The following is an 18724-nucleotide window of genomic DNA, read 5'->3' as shown; positions in this document are numbered from 1 at the left end:
TCAACGCGACGTGACTTGGAAACCACGGGAAAGGAAACCATTTACTTCAGTTACGCTGCTGTAACACAGAAGCATCCTGCCAACCGTGCACACACTGCTGCTGTATCCTTTCTGGATGTAATATCCAGCACATGTTAATTAGCGCGACTGTTGAGATCCCAGACAGGACTGTGACACTCCTGAAGCAGTACTTTCAAGAGTTTCATTGTTAATGATGGCTTATTTATGAATGAATAGAAAGTCAGTTTTAGAGTAAAATAAAATAAACCACTGGTTTCCTGAGTGAAGGGAAATAAATACCTTATGTCCCTTTGATTTGAAGACGTTGTTCAGTATTAGTCGTCGCTTTGACTCTCTTTAAACAGACTGACTGTAAAAGATGAATAATATCCTTTCATCAGAGGAGGTAGCCGCTCAAACACAGTATGCCTGAATCTCCCTTACGAGCCACTGCTGAGGTGACCAGATGTACACTGTATAGGGCGGCCGACTCTGGACGGAGAACAAGACGATCGAATGTTTGACACTGGGCAATAAATTCAATACTTTCAACAATGAACGAACACCTCTGATCTAGGAAACAACCTGTTGTAAGGAGGTTCATTTAAAATCAAAGTGGCGCATGCATAATTCATGTATATGCATGCAGTCACGTCTGCCGCTGTCTGTCACCTGTGCTACCTCGCATGCAGGGATGACCCTCACTAAGGCTGGGTCAACACTGTCAGTGAACCCACTCTGTGACGCTTCTTATGCAATCAAAGAAACGTGGTTTTCAGTCTGTGTTAGATTGTACGGACAGCAGTTGGTGAAGAACACAACTGAAGCAGTCGTCTAGCGTTAGCACTTTACCTGCTAACAAACTGCTAATATGGTCTGTGACTCTACTTTCCTTCCACAGGTACGTCCTCAGAAAGGAGGCAAAGGTAAGCATGCTGGCCCTGCACTTGCCCAATGTAACTTTGGACCTCAGTATGGAAGAGCAGGTCAATGACAAAATGAAACTGGGACTGCTGTGAGTCTTTGGAAACAACAGCGAGCTATGAGCCTTCTGCCCGACAGGTTCCTAAGACGTGGTTTATGTTGTTGAAAGTGTGGATCTGAAACAATGTAGCAATCTTAGTCTAAAGCTAAAAGATGTGTTTTCATAAATGTAAACAAACTGAAACTCATAATCCAGAAATAGCTTTTAGAGTCCAGACTCACCACTCAACAGCACAAACAAGCCTGTGGTGTTTCAGGAGACACGCCCACAGGCACTTATTTTGAAGCACTACCTTAATTTCACTGGGGGAAAAAATCATTACACAAACCTGATGTAAATCAAAACATTTAAAATCCTGCCTAAAAGTGATCTTTTTTTTAATTCACCTGGAAGATGTACCTGTACCACCACAGCTGCTATCTGCAGACTTCTCCTGTAGATGAGATTTACTGTCTCTGAGCCGTGTTTAAAGGCAAGCTTATGTAAAAAAGCAGTCTGTATGTTAAAATACAAAAAAAGAGTTGAGCAAGGAAGCGATCATCTGTCTGATGAAATCAATAACAGCTGTTAATGCAAGAACAATGTCTTGGTTTTCTGCAGTGCTCTGTGCAGCGAGACTGTCTTGATGCTTTTATTTTCACAAACTCCCGTCTGTGTCATTACAGACACCGCTCCTCTGTAACCTTGGGACAGCTTGTACCTTTTAATTAATTTAAGCATTAACACAGGCTCAATAAGAAAATGCAGTCCCAATAATAAACTCACCTTAAACTATCTCAGTCTTTCTTTTTCTCGCACTCCTTTTAAAGTCTGGTTGCTCTTCATTATACGGCTTCCATCCCAGTCTCTTTCTCTTTCCATCTCAGCTTCTCCCATCATCATTTTCTCTCCTGTCCTAGATGAATCATGTCTTACAAAAGCACCACCAGCTGCTAGCAGTCCCTGTCCCTGCTGTCCCAGCTGGGGTTGGACAGCCCGTGGGAACTGTTTACTATCCAGCAAATCTTTGTATTGGATCTCGGGCCTAATCATCCTCAGACAGGCCGTCCTGGAAGCATTGTCGAGACCCGGCTGGAGCTCGTATCCAAGAATCTTTACTACTCCGCTCTGAAAGGGTCGGATATTTTTGTCGCGTATCCGGTACGCTTCTACGGGCTTTCCACCATCCTTCAGACAAACCCGGCCCAGGATTTCCCGCCGCATCCTGAGAAGAGCTACTTCTTGCTCCATCTGGGCACGACCAAACTTGTCGATATCCTTCCAGAACGTGCGGTTGAAGGTTTTGTATAGGTACCAATCTAAGGCGTTCCACTGGCGTAGCTTCTCCCGCTGACGATCCGTTAGCGACAGATTGGGCAACATCTTGCCTTGTGAGCGTCCAGCTCTAGCACCGACGCCAGCCGCTACGGCAGCTTTAGCGACCCAGCTTCCGCTCATTACGCTGTTGCTGCCGGACTTTTGCTGCCGAGCGTTAAGGCTAAATGAGACTACAGCATCCAGTGACCAGCAGAGGGCATGTCTCAGCAGGATCATAGACTCATCAAAGTACTCGGACACAAGAATCAGTCTGAATGTCCATTATTGTCCATGCCAAAATCAAACCAAAGCAGGTTGCGGGCATAGTGGTTGTTGCAAAGACGAGGGTCATAGTATTTATTTGGGTCGTCGACAAAGTCGCCAAGCCCCTTTGCCTTCTGAAAGGCAGGAGCTACTTCTTTGTAATAAGCAAAAGAGGACTCGGCCAGCGCGACAGGATCCCTGATGATAGAAAAGTAGAATGTGTCTGCAGGCATCACTTTCTCCACCTGAAAGACAAAAATTGAAACAGTTACAAATAACGATTCTACTGCAGTAGTATCACGTGTTGTCTCTGACATCCGTCACGGTTCAACTATCTATTGTTTTAATTATGAAACCAACAGAAGCTCCTCTGATGTCATTCTACCACTGAGCATGCTCAATCTGCACAGAGGGTTCGGCTTGCTGACACGGGTATTTACAGGTATTTACACTAGCAGTCTGGTGATTAGCCGGAATGACAAATAATGCTAATGTCACGGTTCTGGGTCAGTTTCGACCCAGTATTTTGAGTTTTGATTGTTAGTTTATTTTTGAATGATTGTTGTGGTTTTGGGTGCTATGAGTATTATTAATATGATGATGATGATTATTATTAGAGTTCTATGTTTCTGTTTATTTGTGTTTAGGATTTGTGTTCTCATGTTTTGTGTGGGTTTAGTTCCATGTGTCATTTTCTGTCTGTCTCTCAGTGTCGAGTCTGCGTCTTTGTGTAGTGTTCTTGTTTCCTGTTTTATTGTGAAGGTCTGCGTCTCATGTGAGTGTGTTCAGTTTTACCTCTGTCTCGTCTTGTTGATTACTCCCAGCTGTGTTCCCCACCTGTGTGTAATCTCCCTGTGTTTCCCTGTGTCTATTTAAGTCGCGTCTTCTGTCTTTGTAGTTGCTGGTCTGTCTGTGTGTCCACCCTGCTTCATCTGTGTGTTCGCCCTGCTGTTGTCTTCATGTACCATCGTCTCCCTTCCTTCATGTTCAGGTTCGTGTTCAGGCTCAGTAGTTTAGTTATCCCAGTGTAGTTTAGTTCTCCGTTTACCGTTTGTCCATCTATACTTTTGTGTTTAATAAACCACCCTCACACCTTCACTACTGCCTGCGATTGGATCCTCCTTTATTATTTCCACACGGCTCATCTCACTCGCCGTGACAGCTAATGCACGGCCCGGCAGAGTTAGGCTAACCAACCCCACTGGGACCATCTAGTGCTGGTTGAAGGGTTCAGTTCCCTAAGAGTCTGAAGGTTTGGATGGGCTGGCAGTCCTCCTACAGTCATACAGGCGGTTAGGTAAAGTCAGACTAAGCATGGAGATAAGTGTCTGTAGTGTTTTTTGTCCAATTTGAGCAAATTTCTAAATGAACATCACTTTAGCCCACAAAATGACCTCTGTGTATTATTTTTGTGTATTTTGTTCATTAGTTTATACCGATTATCTTCTGCCAATGTTTATTATATGGCTGAGGCTACTGCTGTGTCACATCTGTATATGAGTTCGTACACTTTCATTTTCTATATATAAACTATAAAATGAGTCTCTTTAAAATGTCCGGCCATGCTGGAAATTTGAACAGTGGAGGATTATACAGATTGCTGTATGATTATCAAACCATTTTCAGTCATTACTGTCAGCCTTCTATTTTACCCACCATTCTCCGCCCGTGAACGACTTACCTCTGGCTTATTAAACCTCATGTGATTGCCCATGATGTGAAACTCTGTGGCTCGGGGACCTCGATAACCTTTGATTCTGTGAGCATTGAAAGGTAGTGGGTACCTCAGCTGGTAGCCCAGTGGGAGGGCAAAGCGAAGGTTGCGTTCCTCTCCAAAGCGGTACAGCATGTTGAGCACTGTGCTGCTTGCTGTCTTGTGTGTCTTGAGGATTATTACAATTTTTTGCTACATTTCAGCTTTTTCAGCTATTTTTAGCAGACAGCTTCGGCATTACAGCATCCACACTGCATTTTTGCAGGAAATGCAAATCTTTCTAGTTATTATTATTATCTAGACCAATCTAGACTAGACTGTGATCATTACAGCCACAGCTTGAGGTCTTTAACAGTCTCAGTGTTTTTCTTTTCATGTTTGTCTGAGAATTTCCCCAAATCACGCGATGATCATGATTACTGACAGTCTGGTATGAAAAGTAGTTTTGTTTTGAGTTGTGTGGGTTTTTCCTGTGTCATAGTTTCACAGAAAAGCGTCATCAAGATGTAGTCACAGCCAGAGGCCAGCAGGTGTCACTGTGGAGATGGTTTCAGATTGTTTCCACACTTCAATATAATCCCTGCACAAATGCTTCAGTGTTTCACGAAGCCTCGCTTTGCCCATCACCAGCAAGCATGCACCAAGTGCTGTTACTGCTGCACACACGATCTTTTCTCAGATGGACCAAACTGTCCGACCTGCAGATGTGCGTGGTTCATTCCCATGTGTCAGTTTAAAGATAACTCACTGAGTGTCAGAAAGACGAGTTTGCTTCTCTTCTGTACTGCAAGTGAAAAAAACAAACTGCAGGATGTCCTCAGTGTCAGAGATGTTTTCATGTAATTTGAAAGCTTTGGATGTTGTTATCAAATAATTTCAGAATTCCTGGAAATAATCAAATTTTCATTTTTACTTAAAATTTATTCTAAGCTTATAATCATTTGCATTCTACTCTAAACTTGAAAACTTGATTTTATTCATTTTAAATGATATCAAGGTCTGGGCTATGTGACCACCTGTTTGTGGTTTTGCACTGGTTGTTTCTGGTTTAAGTAATATTCTATGTTGTTGTTGTTGTTGTTGTTTTGTGACCCTGCCAAGAGGGGACACTCTTTAGAAATGAAGACAAACACAGCAGTTGGAAATCTCCAGTTCATTAAATGTGTGATGGTGGTGATGATGATACAACAATATTACTACTACTAACAATAATAATACATTTTATTTAAAAGCACCTTTCAAGACACCCAAAGACACTTAACAATAGAATCAAATGCATAATCGAACATTGACAAAATGAAGAACAATAAGAAACAAAAAGCACAACATAAAATAAACAAACAGTGGGTTCACAGTGAATATGCAGATTTGAACAGATGGGTTTTGAGTTGGGATTTAAACTGGGAGAGAAAAGCAATGTTTCTGATATCTGGGGTAGAGAGTAACCGAAAGCTCTGCTTCCCATAGTGGTGAGGCGGAAAGAAGGCAACGCAAGCTGGATAGAAGAAGAAGATCAAAGTGAGCAGAAGAGGTTGTGTTTAACAGGTGAGAAAGGGAAGGAGGGGCTTCTAGAATATAGTGGATATATATATATATATATATATATATATATATATATGTATATATATATGTATATATATATGTATATATATATGTATATATGTATATATATATGTATATATATATGTATATATATGTATATATATGTATATATATATATATATATGTATATATATATATATATATATGTATATATATATGTGTATGTATATGTATATATATATATATGTGTATGTGTGTGTGTGTGTGTGTGTATGAGAGAGAAAGTCGGGTCAAGGCCCAAAGGCGATATAAGGGTGGCGGCTCACAACAGTTTTTGTTTGCTACATGGATCATTTTAGTTCAGCTGGGTGTCTTTCCTTTGTTATATTTCTTTAAGAGTTCAAAATGTGTTCATTACATAAATAAAAAAGTAATTTTCTCTGTAGCACTTCATGGATTTAAGCAACACACCTTAGTTGTTCACACAAAGCTTAAAGGTAAAAACAAACAATATATACAGTGTTATCTTCATTTTAGATGTTAAAAAGTATTTGCAGCTCCCAGTGTTTTGTTTTGCGTGGAAATCGCGTCCAAATGGCTCTTTGGGTGTTAAAGGTTGCTGACCCCTGGGTTAACTCACAAAATGAGTTAAAAAGGGGGAGACTGTTACGAAATAAATATATATTCTTAGTGCTTATTTTCTGATTATATTGTTTCATGTATTTTAATCATAAAGGCTTTTATAAACCAAGGCCAGATGTGGCAAAGAATTAGGTCAGAGGGTGACAGGTCGCCTAGCAACAGAGGCTTTAGTAAGGGGAAGTTAAGAAACAGGAAGTTTAGTGCAGAGCTGCAGAGGCATATTAATAAAATACAGGAAACCAGACAGAAAAAGAAGAACTAAGTAACAAACACACACATTAGTCAGACCAGAAGGAGTTGTTTTGATCGAAACTGTGTGTGTCTGTGTGTGACCTATAGCAGAACTATGTATACGTATTTTGCCTGGCAATGCTTTTAGCACTGGGGTACGTGCTCGTGTCTGCAGTTCTCCCTTTCCGGAAATGTACAATAAAGATCATTTTTTGAGCTTTGACCACTCTGAGTAGGAAGTCTTTCTCTGTCGCCAAAAGAATTCAAAAGAACGGAATTGAATACCTCCTACCTACCTCGACATACAAACTCTGTGTGGCTTCACGTGTTCTGTTGATGTTTACATGATCGAAATAACTTGAACACAAACAAAGAGGAAGACGGAAGGAAAAAACTACAAGTCCCAGCATCCTCTGTGTTTAGGGAGCAGTAGTGAAAGTGAAAGCAGGAGGAGGAAGGTGGAGCTGAGGCAGGTGAGTGTTAACATGAATATGTTTCTTCTTATGACATAAAATAATTCCACGCTGTTCGTGTCTGTGGGTGAAATGTGAGGCCGGTCGGCTCCTCTGAGCGCTGGTTTCCTGTAAGTAGAGAGGAAGTGAGTTTAGCTGAGCCTCCGTTTAGTGTGAGAGAGTAGGAGGAGAGTGAGAGCTGTGCTGAGGCAGGGTGAGTGTTAACACCGCTCTGACATTACTGTGTCTCTGTGGCGGGAACAACAGGCTCCGTCAGTGGAGGCAAAAAAATCAGACTTTGCTTTTTCAAAGGAAACAACTTTATGTCGGAAGTTCCCGCACGCTCATTGGATAACGATGTGTCAATCTCGAGCTATTAGCCAATGAGCGTGCGGACTCACAGAAAGACCCGCCTTCATCACGGGACTTTAAAAACTACAATGGCGACAGAAACTCCGTGAGTGGAGTTCAGGCTGACGTCATGAAACTGTGACGTTTGAGCCACTTCCTGTTCTCAGTCCCAGCGTCCTGATCACCGAGGTTTCTGTTGCTCTGATATCTGATATTGATTATATTGGTAAACAGGCTGTAGCAGAACTATCAGGTCTGTTCTGAAAACTGTCTTTATTTTTTCAAAGTAAGGGAATATCTGTGGTCTGATACCGCGGGCTCATGGGCTAAGGACTTGGGTTGACAAGCGCAGATGATTGTGTTGTTTCTTATAAAGGCTTGTGTGTGTGTGTGCCTTCCTGTGTGTGTCCTTGTGTCAGTGGAACTGAATCAGTGTGTTAGAGAAAGTGCTCCTCTGCTGTGCCGTCATCGTGTGGATGCTTCTTTTAAAGTTGGAACTCGTGTTTTTATGATCTGCTTCATTTCATTGAACCTTTATTTCTAACCATGAAGTCCCTTTGAGGTTACAGCCTGCTGGTTAGGTTTAGGCTGTTCTTGTGCTTCAGGCTGAAATATGAGGAGTAAGGAGTGGGGCTGGTTAGCCCTCATGACCCTCACCATAACACATACGTCACAGGACAGTGTTTACCACAGAAACTCCATGAAATGATCAATGAGAACTTTAGAAACCCGTCAGTGTGATGCTTCCAGTACAACAGCACCTCTGAGTGTGTGTGTTTACCTCTCAGACTAACTCCACCCTGACATCAAGAAGATGGAGGAAGAGGATGGAGCAGGATCTGCAGCATCCAGCTGTGTGTCTGTGAGGAGTGACTGGTCCAAAGAACAACCTCCACAGTTCAGTAATGAACCTGCAGCAACAATGTAAGAGAGCTGCTGACTCATTTATTCAGTGTAAATAATGATTTTTGATGCAATGGGAGAAGAAAAATGACAAAAACAGTTTTAAAAATAAGGATTAAAATATTACAAACTATATTTTTGAGTTTCCTGATGTAGTACAAAAATATATGAACATAACTGTATATAGGACAGATATTTTACGGTTCTTTTAGGCAGCACCAAAAAACAAAAAGGCTATTTTTAAGCTGTCTGAGGTAGTGAGTCAACATGTCACACTGGGTCAAAGGTCAGGGAGTAAAAGTGTGTTTTAAGGCAGGTTTAAAGCAGCGAGTGAAGGAGCCTGTCGAGGTAAATCCTTCCATAACTGATCAAATTCAGTTGGTGGACCTCTGTGTGAAATCAAGCATCTGCTTCACAGAGAGGATAACCCTCAAATGGGCTGTACACCATTATATAGGGAGACAAAAACAGAGCTTATTGTAGCCATCGCTCTCTCGCATGGACGTGGCAGTCTTGCTGTCTGCTGCGAATCCTCCCCGTACCTCCGTGACCTCGTCTGGTATCTGCTCCCTCCTCTGTAAGAGACAGTAAAGGAAAACACGTCTCTGCCTAGTCTTGAAAATCTAATCTTATCATCCATCGTTCTTCTAGGGCCTCTTCTTCTTGTGGCCTCAGCTAACTGCTAATATTTAAGTGGCTAACATTAACATGTGTGCCAGCCAGGTTAATGTTAGCCATTAAAGCACCAAAAGGTACTATAAAAGTACTTTTTTTTTTCAAAAACTTACTCAAGTAAACGTAACGGAGTAAATGTAACTCGTTACTACCCACCTCTGGACTTGACTGCGGTAGTTTGTAACCTAAGATCATCACACTGCCCCTCTGATTGTCTCCCCCCAACTACTCTTCCAAGGATTGTCAGGTTGGAGATTGGCCTATAATTAGCTAAGACAGCTGGTCTAGGGATGCTTTTTAAGTAAAGGTTTAACTACAGCCAGCTAGGGATGGGTACCGTTTAGATTTGAAAACCTGCTGAATCAGAATCAGTTGCTGATGATGGCTTTTTTCTTTTACATTAATCATGTATAATCTTAACTCAAAGTGAACATAGACTTGATTGAAGTAACTCAGATCAGCCAATTCAAAATGCTTATTCAATCAACTCTGAGTTTATGGCTCGACTCAGTTTGTTGGCCCTGCACCTTCAAACTATTCCCTGTTTGTCCCTCATGTTTTTTGGATATTGTTTTCACATCTTATGTCACGGCTAGCGGGGCGAGCCATGTTGAATTTAATAAAGGACCCAAGATGCCGACACTGCTGTGAAGTGAGTGAGCTTTATTGAAACGGTGAAGTGCAGCGGAGATGGCCTGTGCAGAAGCTAAGATAACCTCTACTGAAAAAACTAAAAAACTAACCTGAAACCTTAAACGGAGACACGGGGAGATAACACAGACGAGCCGGCAACAAGCAGGAGAAAACAAAGGGCTCATATACACAAAAAAACAATCAGGGAATGAGAAAAGGGAGACACAGCTGGATTAATTGGACATAACCAGACAAGGGGAAGCAAAAGTAGACACACTAACGTAGGACATGGCACTGTCAAAATAAAACAGGAAGTGAACACAGAGACACAATACTAACACAGTACAGAGGGAACACAGAAACCAAAACCTCAGAACTAGAAAATCTTAATCAGGATGAAATTGTAACAAAAGACAATAACAATCAAAACAAAACCACTGAGTCCACAGACTCGGGACATACATCGGCTCAAACTGTGCTCATAAATATTTTGTAAATCAGACTGTGTAGTTGTGAACTGAGTTTTGTAACATTGTGAAACAAAATATGTGAAAAGTTTATGTTTTTGCGTTCATTGATTTGTGTGTGTAAAAATGTAAAACGTGTAATAAACATTAGAACTACTTTTGCTGACACAAAGTTTGGCGAGCACTGCAAGTTGTCCCTTTAAACCAGTCACTGATATAAAGAGAGCACCTTGTTCCAGGGCATCTGAGCATGGAGGGAAAGCTTTATGCAGGAGATGGTAAGAGCTGTTGGGACTAAAGAAACTGAGCAGAAAACTACAGACATCTGGAAACTGAGTTGTTAATTCTCAGTGGGATCACCAGGACTAGCAAAGCTTCACCATGACAGTCATCTGATTGACTGAAGCCATCCAAACATCACTTCATGGACCTTTAGCTTGTGTCTGTGTGTGGACAGACATAACATGAGCTAATTATTCATTACTCCTCCACAGAGTGGAGCAGGAGGGAGCAGAGGTTTCCACTGGTCAGTCTGCACAGCAACATCAAACACACCTGGACTCTGTGGTTATGGTTTGTAGTACTACGTTTACATTTGTTCTTTTCAGTCACCTCTGTGCTGCACTTTGTGGACCAGAGGATTGTCAGTGTGTCCAACATAAATCAGAGTTTGGGCTCCATGATTTCAGTCAGATTGGGGTGACTGTAGCTCAGGAGGTGAGCAGGTCAGCTACTAGTCAGAAGCTTTGTGAATCAAACCCTGGCTGGCAAATGTACTGGGTAACGTACTAAACCCAAGCTGCCCTCTGATGCATCCATCAGAGTGTGAAAGAACGTATTTAAGCACAGAACAATGTGCTTGGTTGAATGAGGCATGTTGTATAAAATGCTTTGTGTGCACAGAGTATCACAGAGAGCTATATAAGAACCAGTCCATTTACCACTGGCTAATTCATATAGTCTTCTTTTCCAGCGGCTGGAGGACAACATCACCATGTTTGTGAAGAACGAGCTGAAGAAGATCCAGAAGCTTCTGAGTCCAGATCACCCAGAAACTTTAAAGAGCCAGATGGAGGATGAGGAGATGTTTGGAGGTGAGGATGAAGATGAAAGAAAGAGCTGCAGAGAAGCATTTCTGAAGATCACACTCCACTTCTTGAGGAGACTTAAGCAGCATGAGATGGCTGACCATCTGCAGAGCAGTAAGAGAATTTCTCTAAAGACTGAATATTGATCTTTCCTAATAGCTCAAGAAATGGACCAATAGACATTCATCCTTTCAGGGTACTGAAAGGCTGTGATATTTATTGTGTAATATTTGTTTCTGAATTTCTTACCTTCAGAAATATTTGCTTCACTCCGTAAACGTGAACTTAAAGCCCAACTGAAGAAGAAGTTCCAGTGTGTGTTTGAGGGCATCGCTAAAGCAGGAAGCCCAACCCTCCTGAATCAGATCTACACAGAGCTCCACATCACAGAGGGAGGGACTGCAGAGGTCAATGATGAACATGAGGTCAGACAGATTGAAACAGCATCCAGGAAACCAGACAGAGCAGAAACAACCATCAGACACGAAGACATCTTTAAAGTCTCACCTGGAAGAGACGAACCAATCAGAACAGTGCTGACAAAGGGAGTGGCTGGCATTGGGAAAACAGTCTTAACACAGAAATACAGCCTGGACTGGGCTGAAGACAAAGCCAACCAGGACATCCAGTTCATATTTCCATTCACTTTCAGAGAGCTGAATGTGCTGAAAGAGGAAAAGTTCAGCTTGGTGGAACTTGTTCATCACTTCTTTAATCAAACTAACCAATCAGGAATCTGCAGGCTTGAAGACTTCCAGGTTGTGTTCATACTTGATGGTCTGGATGAGTGTCGACTTAATTTGGACTTCAAGAAAACTAAAATCCTGACTGAAACAAGAAAGTCCACCTCATTGGATGAGCTGCTGACAAACCTCATCAGAGGGAACCTGCTCCCTTCTGCTCGCCTTTGGATAACAACACGACCTGCAGCAGCCTATCAGATCCCTCCTCAGTGTGTCGACATGGTGACAGAGGTCAGAGGGTTCACTGACCCACAGAAGGAGGAGTACTTCAGGAAGAGATTCAGAGATGAGGAGCAGGCCAGCAGGATCATCTCCCACATCAAGAAAGCTCGAAGCCTCCACATCATGTGCCACATCCCAGTCTTCTGCTGGATCACTGCTACAGTTCTGGAGGATGTGCTGGAAACCAGAGAGGGAGGACAGCTGCCCAACACCCTGACTGAGATGTACATCCACTTCCTGGTGGTTCAGGCCAAAGTCAAGAGGATCAAATATGATGGAGGAGCTGAGACAGATCCACACTGGAGTCCAGAGAGCAGGAAGATGATTGAGTCACTGGGAAAACTGGCTTTTGATCAGCTGCAGAAAGGAAACCTGATCTTCTATGAACCAGACCTGACAGAGTGTGGCATCGATATCAGAGCAGCCTCAGTGTACTCAGGAGTGTTCACACAGATCTTTAAAGAGGAGAAACAACTGTACCAGAACAAGGTGTTCTGCTTTGTTCATCTCAGTGTTCAGGAGTTTCTGGCTGCTCTTCATGTCCACCTGACCTTCATCAACTCTGGACTCAATCTGCTGGAAGAACAACAAACAACGTCCATGTGGCCTAAATTATCTGATAAACCAAAACTCCAATCTCTCCACCAGTGTGCTGTGGACAAGGCCTTACAGAGCCCCAATGGACACCTGGACTTGTTCCTTCGTTTTCTCTTGGGTCTGAAGACTAATCAAACTCGTTTGCAAGGCCTGATGACACAGACAGGAAGTAGCGCACAGACCAATCAAGAAGCAGTCAAGTACATCAAGAAGAAGCTCAGTGAGAATCTGTCTGCAGAGAAAAGCATCAATCTGTTCCACTGTCTGAATGAACTGAATGATCGTTCTCTACTGGAGGAGATCCAACAGTCCCTGAGATCAGGACGTCTCTCCACAGATAAACTGTCTCCTGCTCAGTGGTCAGCTCTGGTCTTCATCTTACTGTCATCAGAAAAAGATCTGGATGAGTTTAACCTGCAGAAATGCTTTGGTTCAGAGGAGGCTCTTCTGAGGCTGCTGCCAGTGGTCAAAGTCTCTAAAAAAGCTCTGTAAGTTATAAAGTTTTTATTATTTATTTTGGTTGGTATGTTATGGAAAAACACACTGCCATCAACTTCTGTTTTGTTTTTGTCAAAATCCCTGTAATATAATCCCTGTACCTTTATATACACGGGACTTGTATTAATGCTGCTGCCCTCTTGTGGCTAAAGTGTAATTATGTTATTGTTATTAGGGAGGATTTGAGAGAAACATGCCAAGTGAGTCAGCACCTTCGCTTTAGCTTAAAAATCCAAATTCTTATGTCATCAGTTATAGTTGCATGTATTCATTATCATAATTTAACCTTTATTATTGATGTCTTCAATTTATTTTGAGTAAACTAGCAATAATTTTATGGTTGTATTAAATAAATACATCACTAATGAATTATTTATTTCAGTAATTAATTAAAAATGTACATAATGAATTAAAAATATTGATAATGAATTATTTAATGATGTATTTATTTCATTCACGTTGCTACTCCTGGCCCTGCATCGCTGTTCATAAATACATTTTATTTGTCAACTTCACCCATCAAAGTCAGGGGGCGGGGTTAATGCTGATCAAGTCAAAACCATTGCTTTGGTCTGGTGGGCGTTCTTTTAGTGGGCTTTTCTCAGTACTAAGTAGGCCCACACACCAGGGTTTGGACATGTGTGGACCCAAACTGTACTTAAACTTGACCCTTTTTTGTGTGTCACCAAATACACTTTAATATCTTCTAGACAAGAATGTAGTGGCATCATCTTTGACCTCTTTTGGCTCCAAACAGAAGTGACAGACTTGAGCAGGGTTCATTTAAAGGCTGACAGAAGTGGAGTGGTGACGGGGAGATGTTTGACAGGACAGTGTTTCAGCCTCCACAGGTTCATGTTGTGCTCCATTAGTCAGTGAAGATGAAGTCAGTGCTGATGAGGCTGTAGAGTGTGTGAGGGATGTGAATGAGGATGATGAAGATCTGATGATAGCAGATAAAAACAGGCTGCAGAGACTTTGAGCCATACAGGGCACACAGTGTGTGTGCAGAACAGCTGAAATCATTCTGGAGGCCTCACTGGAATATGGAAGCATCACAGTACAGCTTCACTAAAGTCTCTGATATGAGATGAGAAATGAAGCAGCCAGAGCTTTTTCATGAGTGGAAATCCACGGTGACTGTGAGCTGCTGCTACAGCCTCCAGATTAGCCAGCAGCTCATCCTGCTCAACATTTTCTCACCAACTTTAATGGAAGTGTGATGTTTTCAGCTGGAGTGATGGTCAGGGTGGCCTCCCTCTCCTCTTCTTCTCCTCTTCCTCTTTCATTTGTAAAGCCACTTCTGCTGCTTTCATTCATTTGGAAGTCCTGTAGCTGAGTTTGGGAGAGACTAACAGCCTCGGCAGCAGAGGGGAGAAAGGCTGTAATACCACCACTTTACTCTGTTCTACCTGTCACATCATTTTATCAGGAAACAAATATGTTTTTACTATGTTTGTCTTGAAGCTGTAAGAAGATCACATGGTGCTTTTTATTATTGTGTTGGTTTGTTTCCTGTCTCTTGGATGGAGCCCAGCTGTGCGTGGCCCCTGGGCCTGTGGTCAGAGTGTGTGCTGGATAATCCGCCCAGGATGAGGCCAAACTGACACGGGATGAAATGTCTGTCACATAATTGAGCTTAGTGTAGTTTCATTTCTGCACAATTTAAAAACAACCAAAACTTTTTTCTGTCTTTTCCATGTTATACTGTAGACTTTCTTTGATACTGTGTCCAAAAGGAGCAGCTTTTACTTTGAAGGGGAGCTGTCTCTGTTTCCTCTTCAGGTTGGATGATGGAAGCAAATGAGTGTGTGATGTTCTTTCAGTGTTGCACTTTGTAGACGCTCCCTGAGCACTGGTCTCACAGCCAGCTGCACATAGAGACCAGTGTTGTTAGTCCAGGTCAGAAGATGACTTGTTGGAATGAAAATGAGCTTGTAGTTTGTCTGCTTTAATCATGTGACTGGAAAAAGGTGTTGGACTTCAAATATGTCCATTTCTTTCACACTTCACCTTTAAAAGTGAAGCCATGTGGTTCCTGGAAGGAAAAACACGACTTTTTCAAGTCTTTGTCCTGTTTTTATGAGAAATGTACGACTTTAATGTGAAACATTCAGAGTTTTTTCTCTTGTTGTGTTTGTTTGAAGCTGCTTCCTGTTGGCTTCAGCTGTTTGGAGTTTCCATTTTCTAAACTTCTACATTCTGAACCTTCTTCAGCTCTGAACAGATGATGAAACACTGAATGATTTCAAGCACTTTGTCTAATAAACTTACATCTTTCATTCTTTATACAGATTGAGTCTCTGTGGTTTGTCAGAGATCAGCTGTGATTATCTGGCAGCAGCACTGAAGTCCAACCCCTCCCATCTGAGAGAGCTGGACCTGAGCAGCAACTACCTGCAGGATTCAGGAGTGAAGCATCTGTGTGGTTTCCTGGAGAGTCCAGGATGTGGACTTGAAACTCTGAGGTCAGTCAGCATGTTTTAGTTGTGCTGAGATGAATATGATGTGAAAGTTGTGCTGACACTAAACTGCAGACATCAGGCTGATATTATACTGATCCACACTGAGGATCTTCATGGTAAAGTCTGTTTTCTTCTTCTCTGGTTTAGTCCATTGACTGCAGCAGAACAATGTTCACATTTCAAACAGTGAGACTCAACGTATGGCCCGCGGCCCACACGCGGCCTGCCCACCTTTCCTGATTCAGAGAGAGGGGACCTGATTAACTGTGTAGTGTTCTTCCTCACAGTTCTAAGTATCAGACACAACAATGAATAATCCACAGCTGACTCTCTTTAGCAGGTCAAAGGTCACGGCACACAGCAGACAGTGGGAAATCTTCTCATTCTGATCATTTATCAGCACATATCCATATGTATAAAAACAAAGCTGACACTGTGAGACTTGATCAGAGGTGTGATCATCACAGCAGAGGCCTTTGTGTCAAAGTCACTGAGGATCAAACAGAAACACATGAAGCAGATTTTCCTCTTCTGGCTTTTTATAGCAGATAACCTTCAAAATATTCTGCAGTCAATCAAAAACTGAAGCAAACCATGAATCAACATGTGAACATGAGCTGATGCTGCTGAAGTGAAGCAAAGTTACAGAGGTTTGATTACACACACAGCTGAGAGTTTGTAATCTGTCATCATTTTAAAAGGTTTCAATTTCTTCAGTATTGAACAGCAGAAATGAGGCTTTGTTTTCGGAGGCCGACAGCAGTGAACACAACAGCAGACTGGTGCGTAATAAGCAGTGAATAATGCAGAAAACAGATTTTTGAAGCTGTTCTTGAAGTACACTGAGAGAGAGAGAGCTGTGCAGGAAGTAAAGGTCAAAGTCAGAGAGAATTCATGACGATGTTCATCAAACGTAAAGCGTAGTTTGGATCTTCTTTTGCTGCTGGTTCACTCAGTTTTGGTTGGAGACAGGTGAAACCTGCAGCTTCAGGATCTGTGAGCTGTCCACTTTCAGCCCCGACGGCGTGTCCGTGTACGTGCCGTCGAGTGAACGATCCACACTCTGTGTTTCCATCTTTGTGTGTTTAGCTGCTCTCATTTACTGTTTTACCTGTTTGCTTGTTGTTGAAATACTTTTGGGAGCTTGAACCTGAGATTCTGGCAAAATACATTTATATTAAAAATCCATTCAGGATTGAATGAATCAACATCGCTTTATTCAAATTAAAACCATTTAAATAGGAAAATCCATTTTTTTACAGCCGCCTCTAATGCTGGGTAATGTCAGCTGGTCCATGTGCAGCTGGCTGTGAGGCTCAGGGAGCGTCTACAAAGTGCAACACTGAAAGAACATCATCCATAAATATTGAGGAATAACTGGACTCTCATACAGCGAGACTCAAATGCCTTTAAACATCAGCTTATCCTGCTGATCCAAGTCCAACACTGAGTTTGTAAAAACATGTTTGTCAATCATTTTGTTTGGTTTCGGAGGAAAATGATTCAATAACTTGCTGCTAATACACAACATTTCATCATATTTCCTCATAACCCTCTTTTGTCTGACCATTTGATCCCATTTGAATTTGCAATAAAGGATCCACAGAGTTTGGTGACAATAATGACAGTAGATGTTTGTGTGAAAGTGCTGGAAGCAAATGAGTGTGTGATGTTCTTTCAGTGTTGCACTTTGTAGACGCTCCCTGAGCACTGGTCTCACAGCCAGCTGCACATAGAGACCAGTGTTGTTAGTCCAGGTCAGAAGATGACTTGTTGGAATGAAAATGAGCTTGTAGTTTGTCTGCTTTAATCATGTGACTGGAAAAAGGTGTTGGACTTCAAATATGTCCATTTCTTTCACACTTCACCTTTAAAAGTGAAGCCATGTGGTTCCTGGAAGGAAAAACACGACTTTTTCAAGTCTTTGTCCTGTTTTTATGAGAAATGTACGACTTTAATGTGAAACATTCAGAGTTTTTTCTCTTGTTGTGTTTGTTTGAAGCTGCTTCCTGTTGGCTTCAGCTGTTTGGAGTTTCTATTTTCTAAACTTCTACATTCTGAACCTTCTTCAGCTCTGAACAGATGATGAAACACTGAATGATTTCAAGCTCACACTTTGTCTAATAAACTTACATCTTTCATTCTTTATACAGATTGAGTTACTGTGGTTTGTCAGAGATCAGCTGTGATTATCTGGCAGCAGCACTGAAGTCCAGCCCCTCCCATCTGAGAGAGCTGGACCTGAGCAGGAACAAGCTGCAGGATTCAGGAGTGAAGCATCTGTGTGGTTTCCTGGAGAGTCCAGGATGTGGACTTGAAACTCTGAGGTCAGTCAGCATGTTTTAGTTGTGCTGAGATGAATATGATGTGAAAGTTGTGCTGACACTAAACTGCAGACATCAGGCTGATATTATACTGATCCACACTGAGGATCTTCATGGTAAAGTCTGTTTTCTTCATCTCTGGTTTAGTCCATTGACTGCAGCAGAACAATGTTCACATTTCAAACCTTCAAAGAAGAAGAAAAATCCTCCACTGGATAATTCACTGTGAAACTCTCCAACTCTTCATTCCACCTTAAAGTCTGTGTGACACTGAAATCCAAAGCAAAATATGTGTTTGCTTTACAGACAGCAGTCCAACACAAACATACACACATCATCCAAAACACAGTCCAACATCCAAATCTCCTCCACTGCCAGCATGAATGATGGGAAAGAGAAGGAGGAACACTCTGACATTCAGGGTTAGAATGAGTTTCATGAAGCAGACTGTGAAGATCAAAGCTGCATTAGAAGCTTACATGAATGAATGAGTGGACAGAAGTGGACAGAGATCATCTGAAGCACTTCAAAGGCTTTAAATCAGCACATTTCTCTTTATTCTTTATCAACTCTGTTAGTTTCTCTCAGTTTTCTGTGGAATGAAGCTAACAGCAGGCTAATAAGATGCTGAC

At 41.9% G+C, this 18724-nt stretch overlaps 2 protein-coding genes and 1 pseudogene across 3 annotated transcripts in view; 2 read left to right on the top strand and 1 right to left on the bottom strand.

Annotated features, from left to right (window-relative positions):
* The window catches only part of LOC134624596 (NLR family CARD domain-containing protein 3-like), a 70644-nt gene extending 52510 nt beyond the window's left edge, over window positions 1-18134 (top strand). For both annotated transcript variants that reach the window (XM_063469592.1, XM_063469591.1), the window contains exons 7-8: window positions 15598-15771; window positions 17922-18134. In XM_063469592.1, the coding sequence (XP_063325662.1) occupies window positions 15598-15771; window positions 17922-18114 (367 nt within the window). In that variant the 3' untranslated portion in view covers window positions 18115-18134. The remainder of the gene's footprint in view (window positions 1-15597; window positions 15772-17921) is intronic.
* On the bottom strand, window positions 1757-8125 carry LOC134646929 (galactose-3-O-sulfotransferase 2-like; annotated as a pseudogene).
* On the top strand, window positions 8292-13297 carry LOC135932543 (NACHT, LRR and PYD domains-containing protein 5-like). The gene is made up of 6 exons (XM_065470021.1): window positions 8292-8401; window positions 10650-10728; window positions 11129-11357; window positions 11499-12217; window positions 12857-13025; window positions 13143-13297. The coding sequence occupies exons 1-6, from the start codon at window positions 8292-8294 to the stop codon at window positions 13295-13297; spliced, it is 1461 nt and encodes a 486-aa protein (XP_065326093.1).
* Window positions 18135-18724: the final 590 nt, after the last annotated feature.

Source organism: Pelmatolapia mariae, linkage group LG3_W, assembly GCF_036321145.2.
Source record: "Pelmatolapia mariae isolate MD_Pm_ZW linkage group LG3_W, Pm_UMD_F_2, whole genome shotgun sequence".
NCBI classification, from domain to species: domain Eukaryota; kingdom Metazoa; phylum Chordata; class Actinopteri; order Cichliformes; family Cichlidae; genus Pelmatolapia; species Pelmatolapia mariae.
Note: the sequence above shows the minus strand (reverse complement) of the source record. Positions and strands in the feature narration are given on the sequence as shown.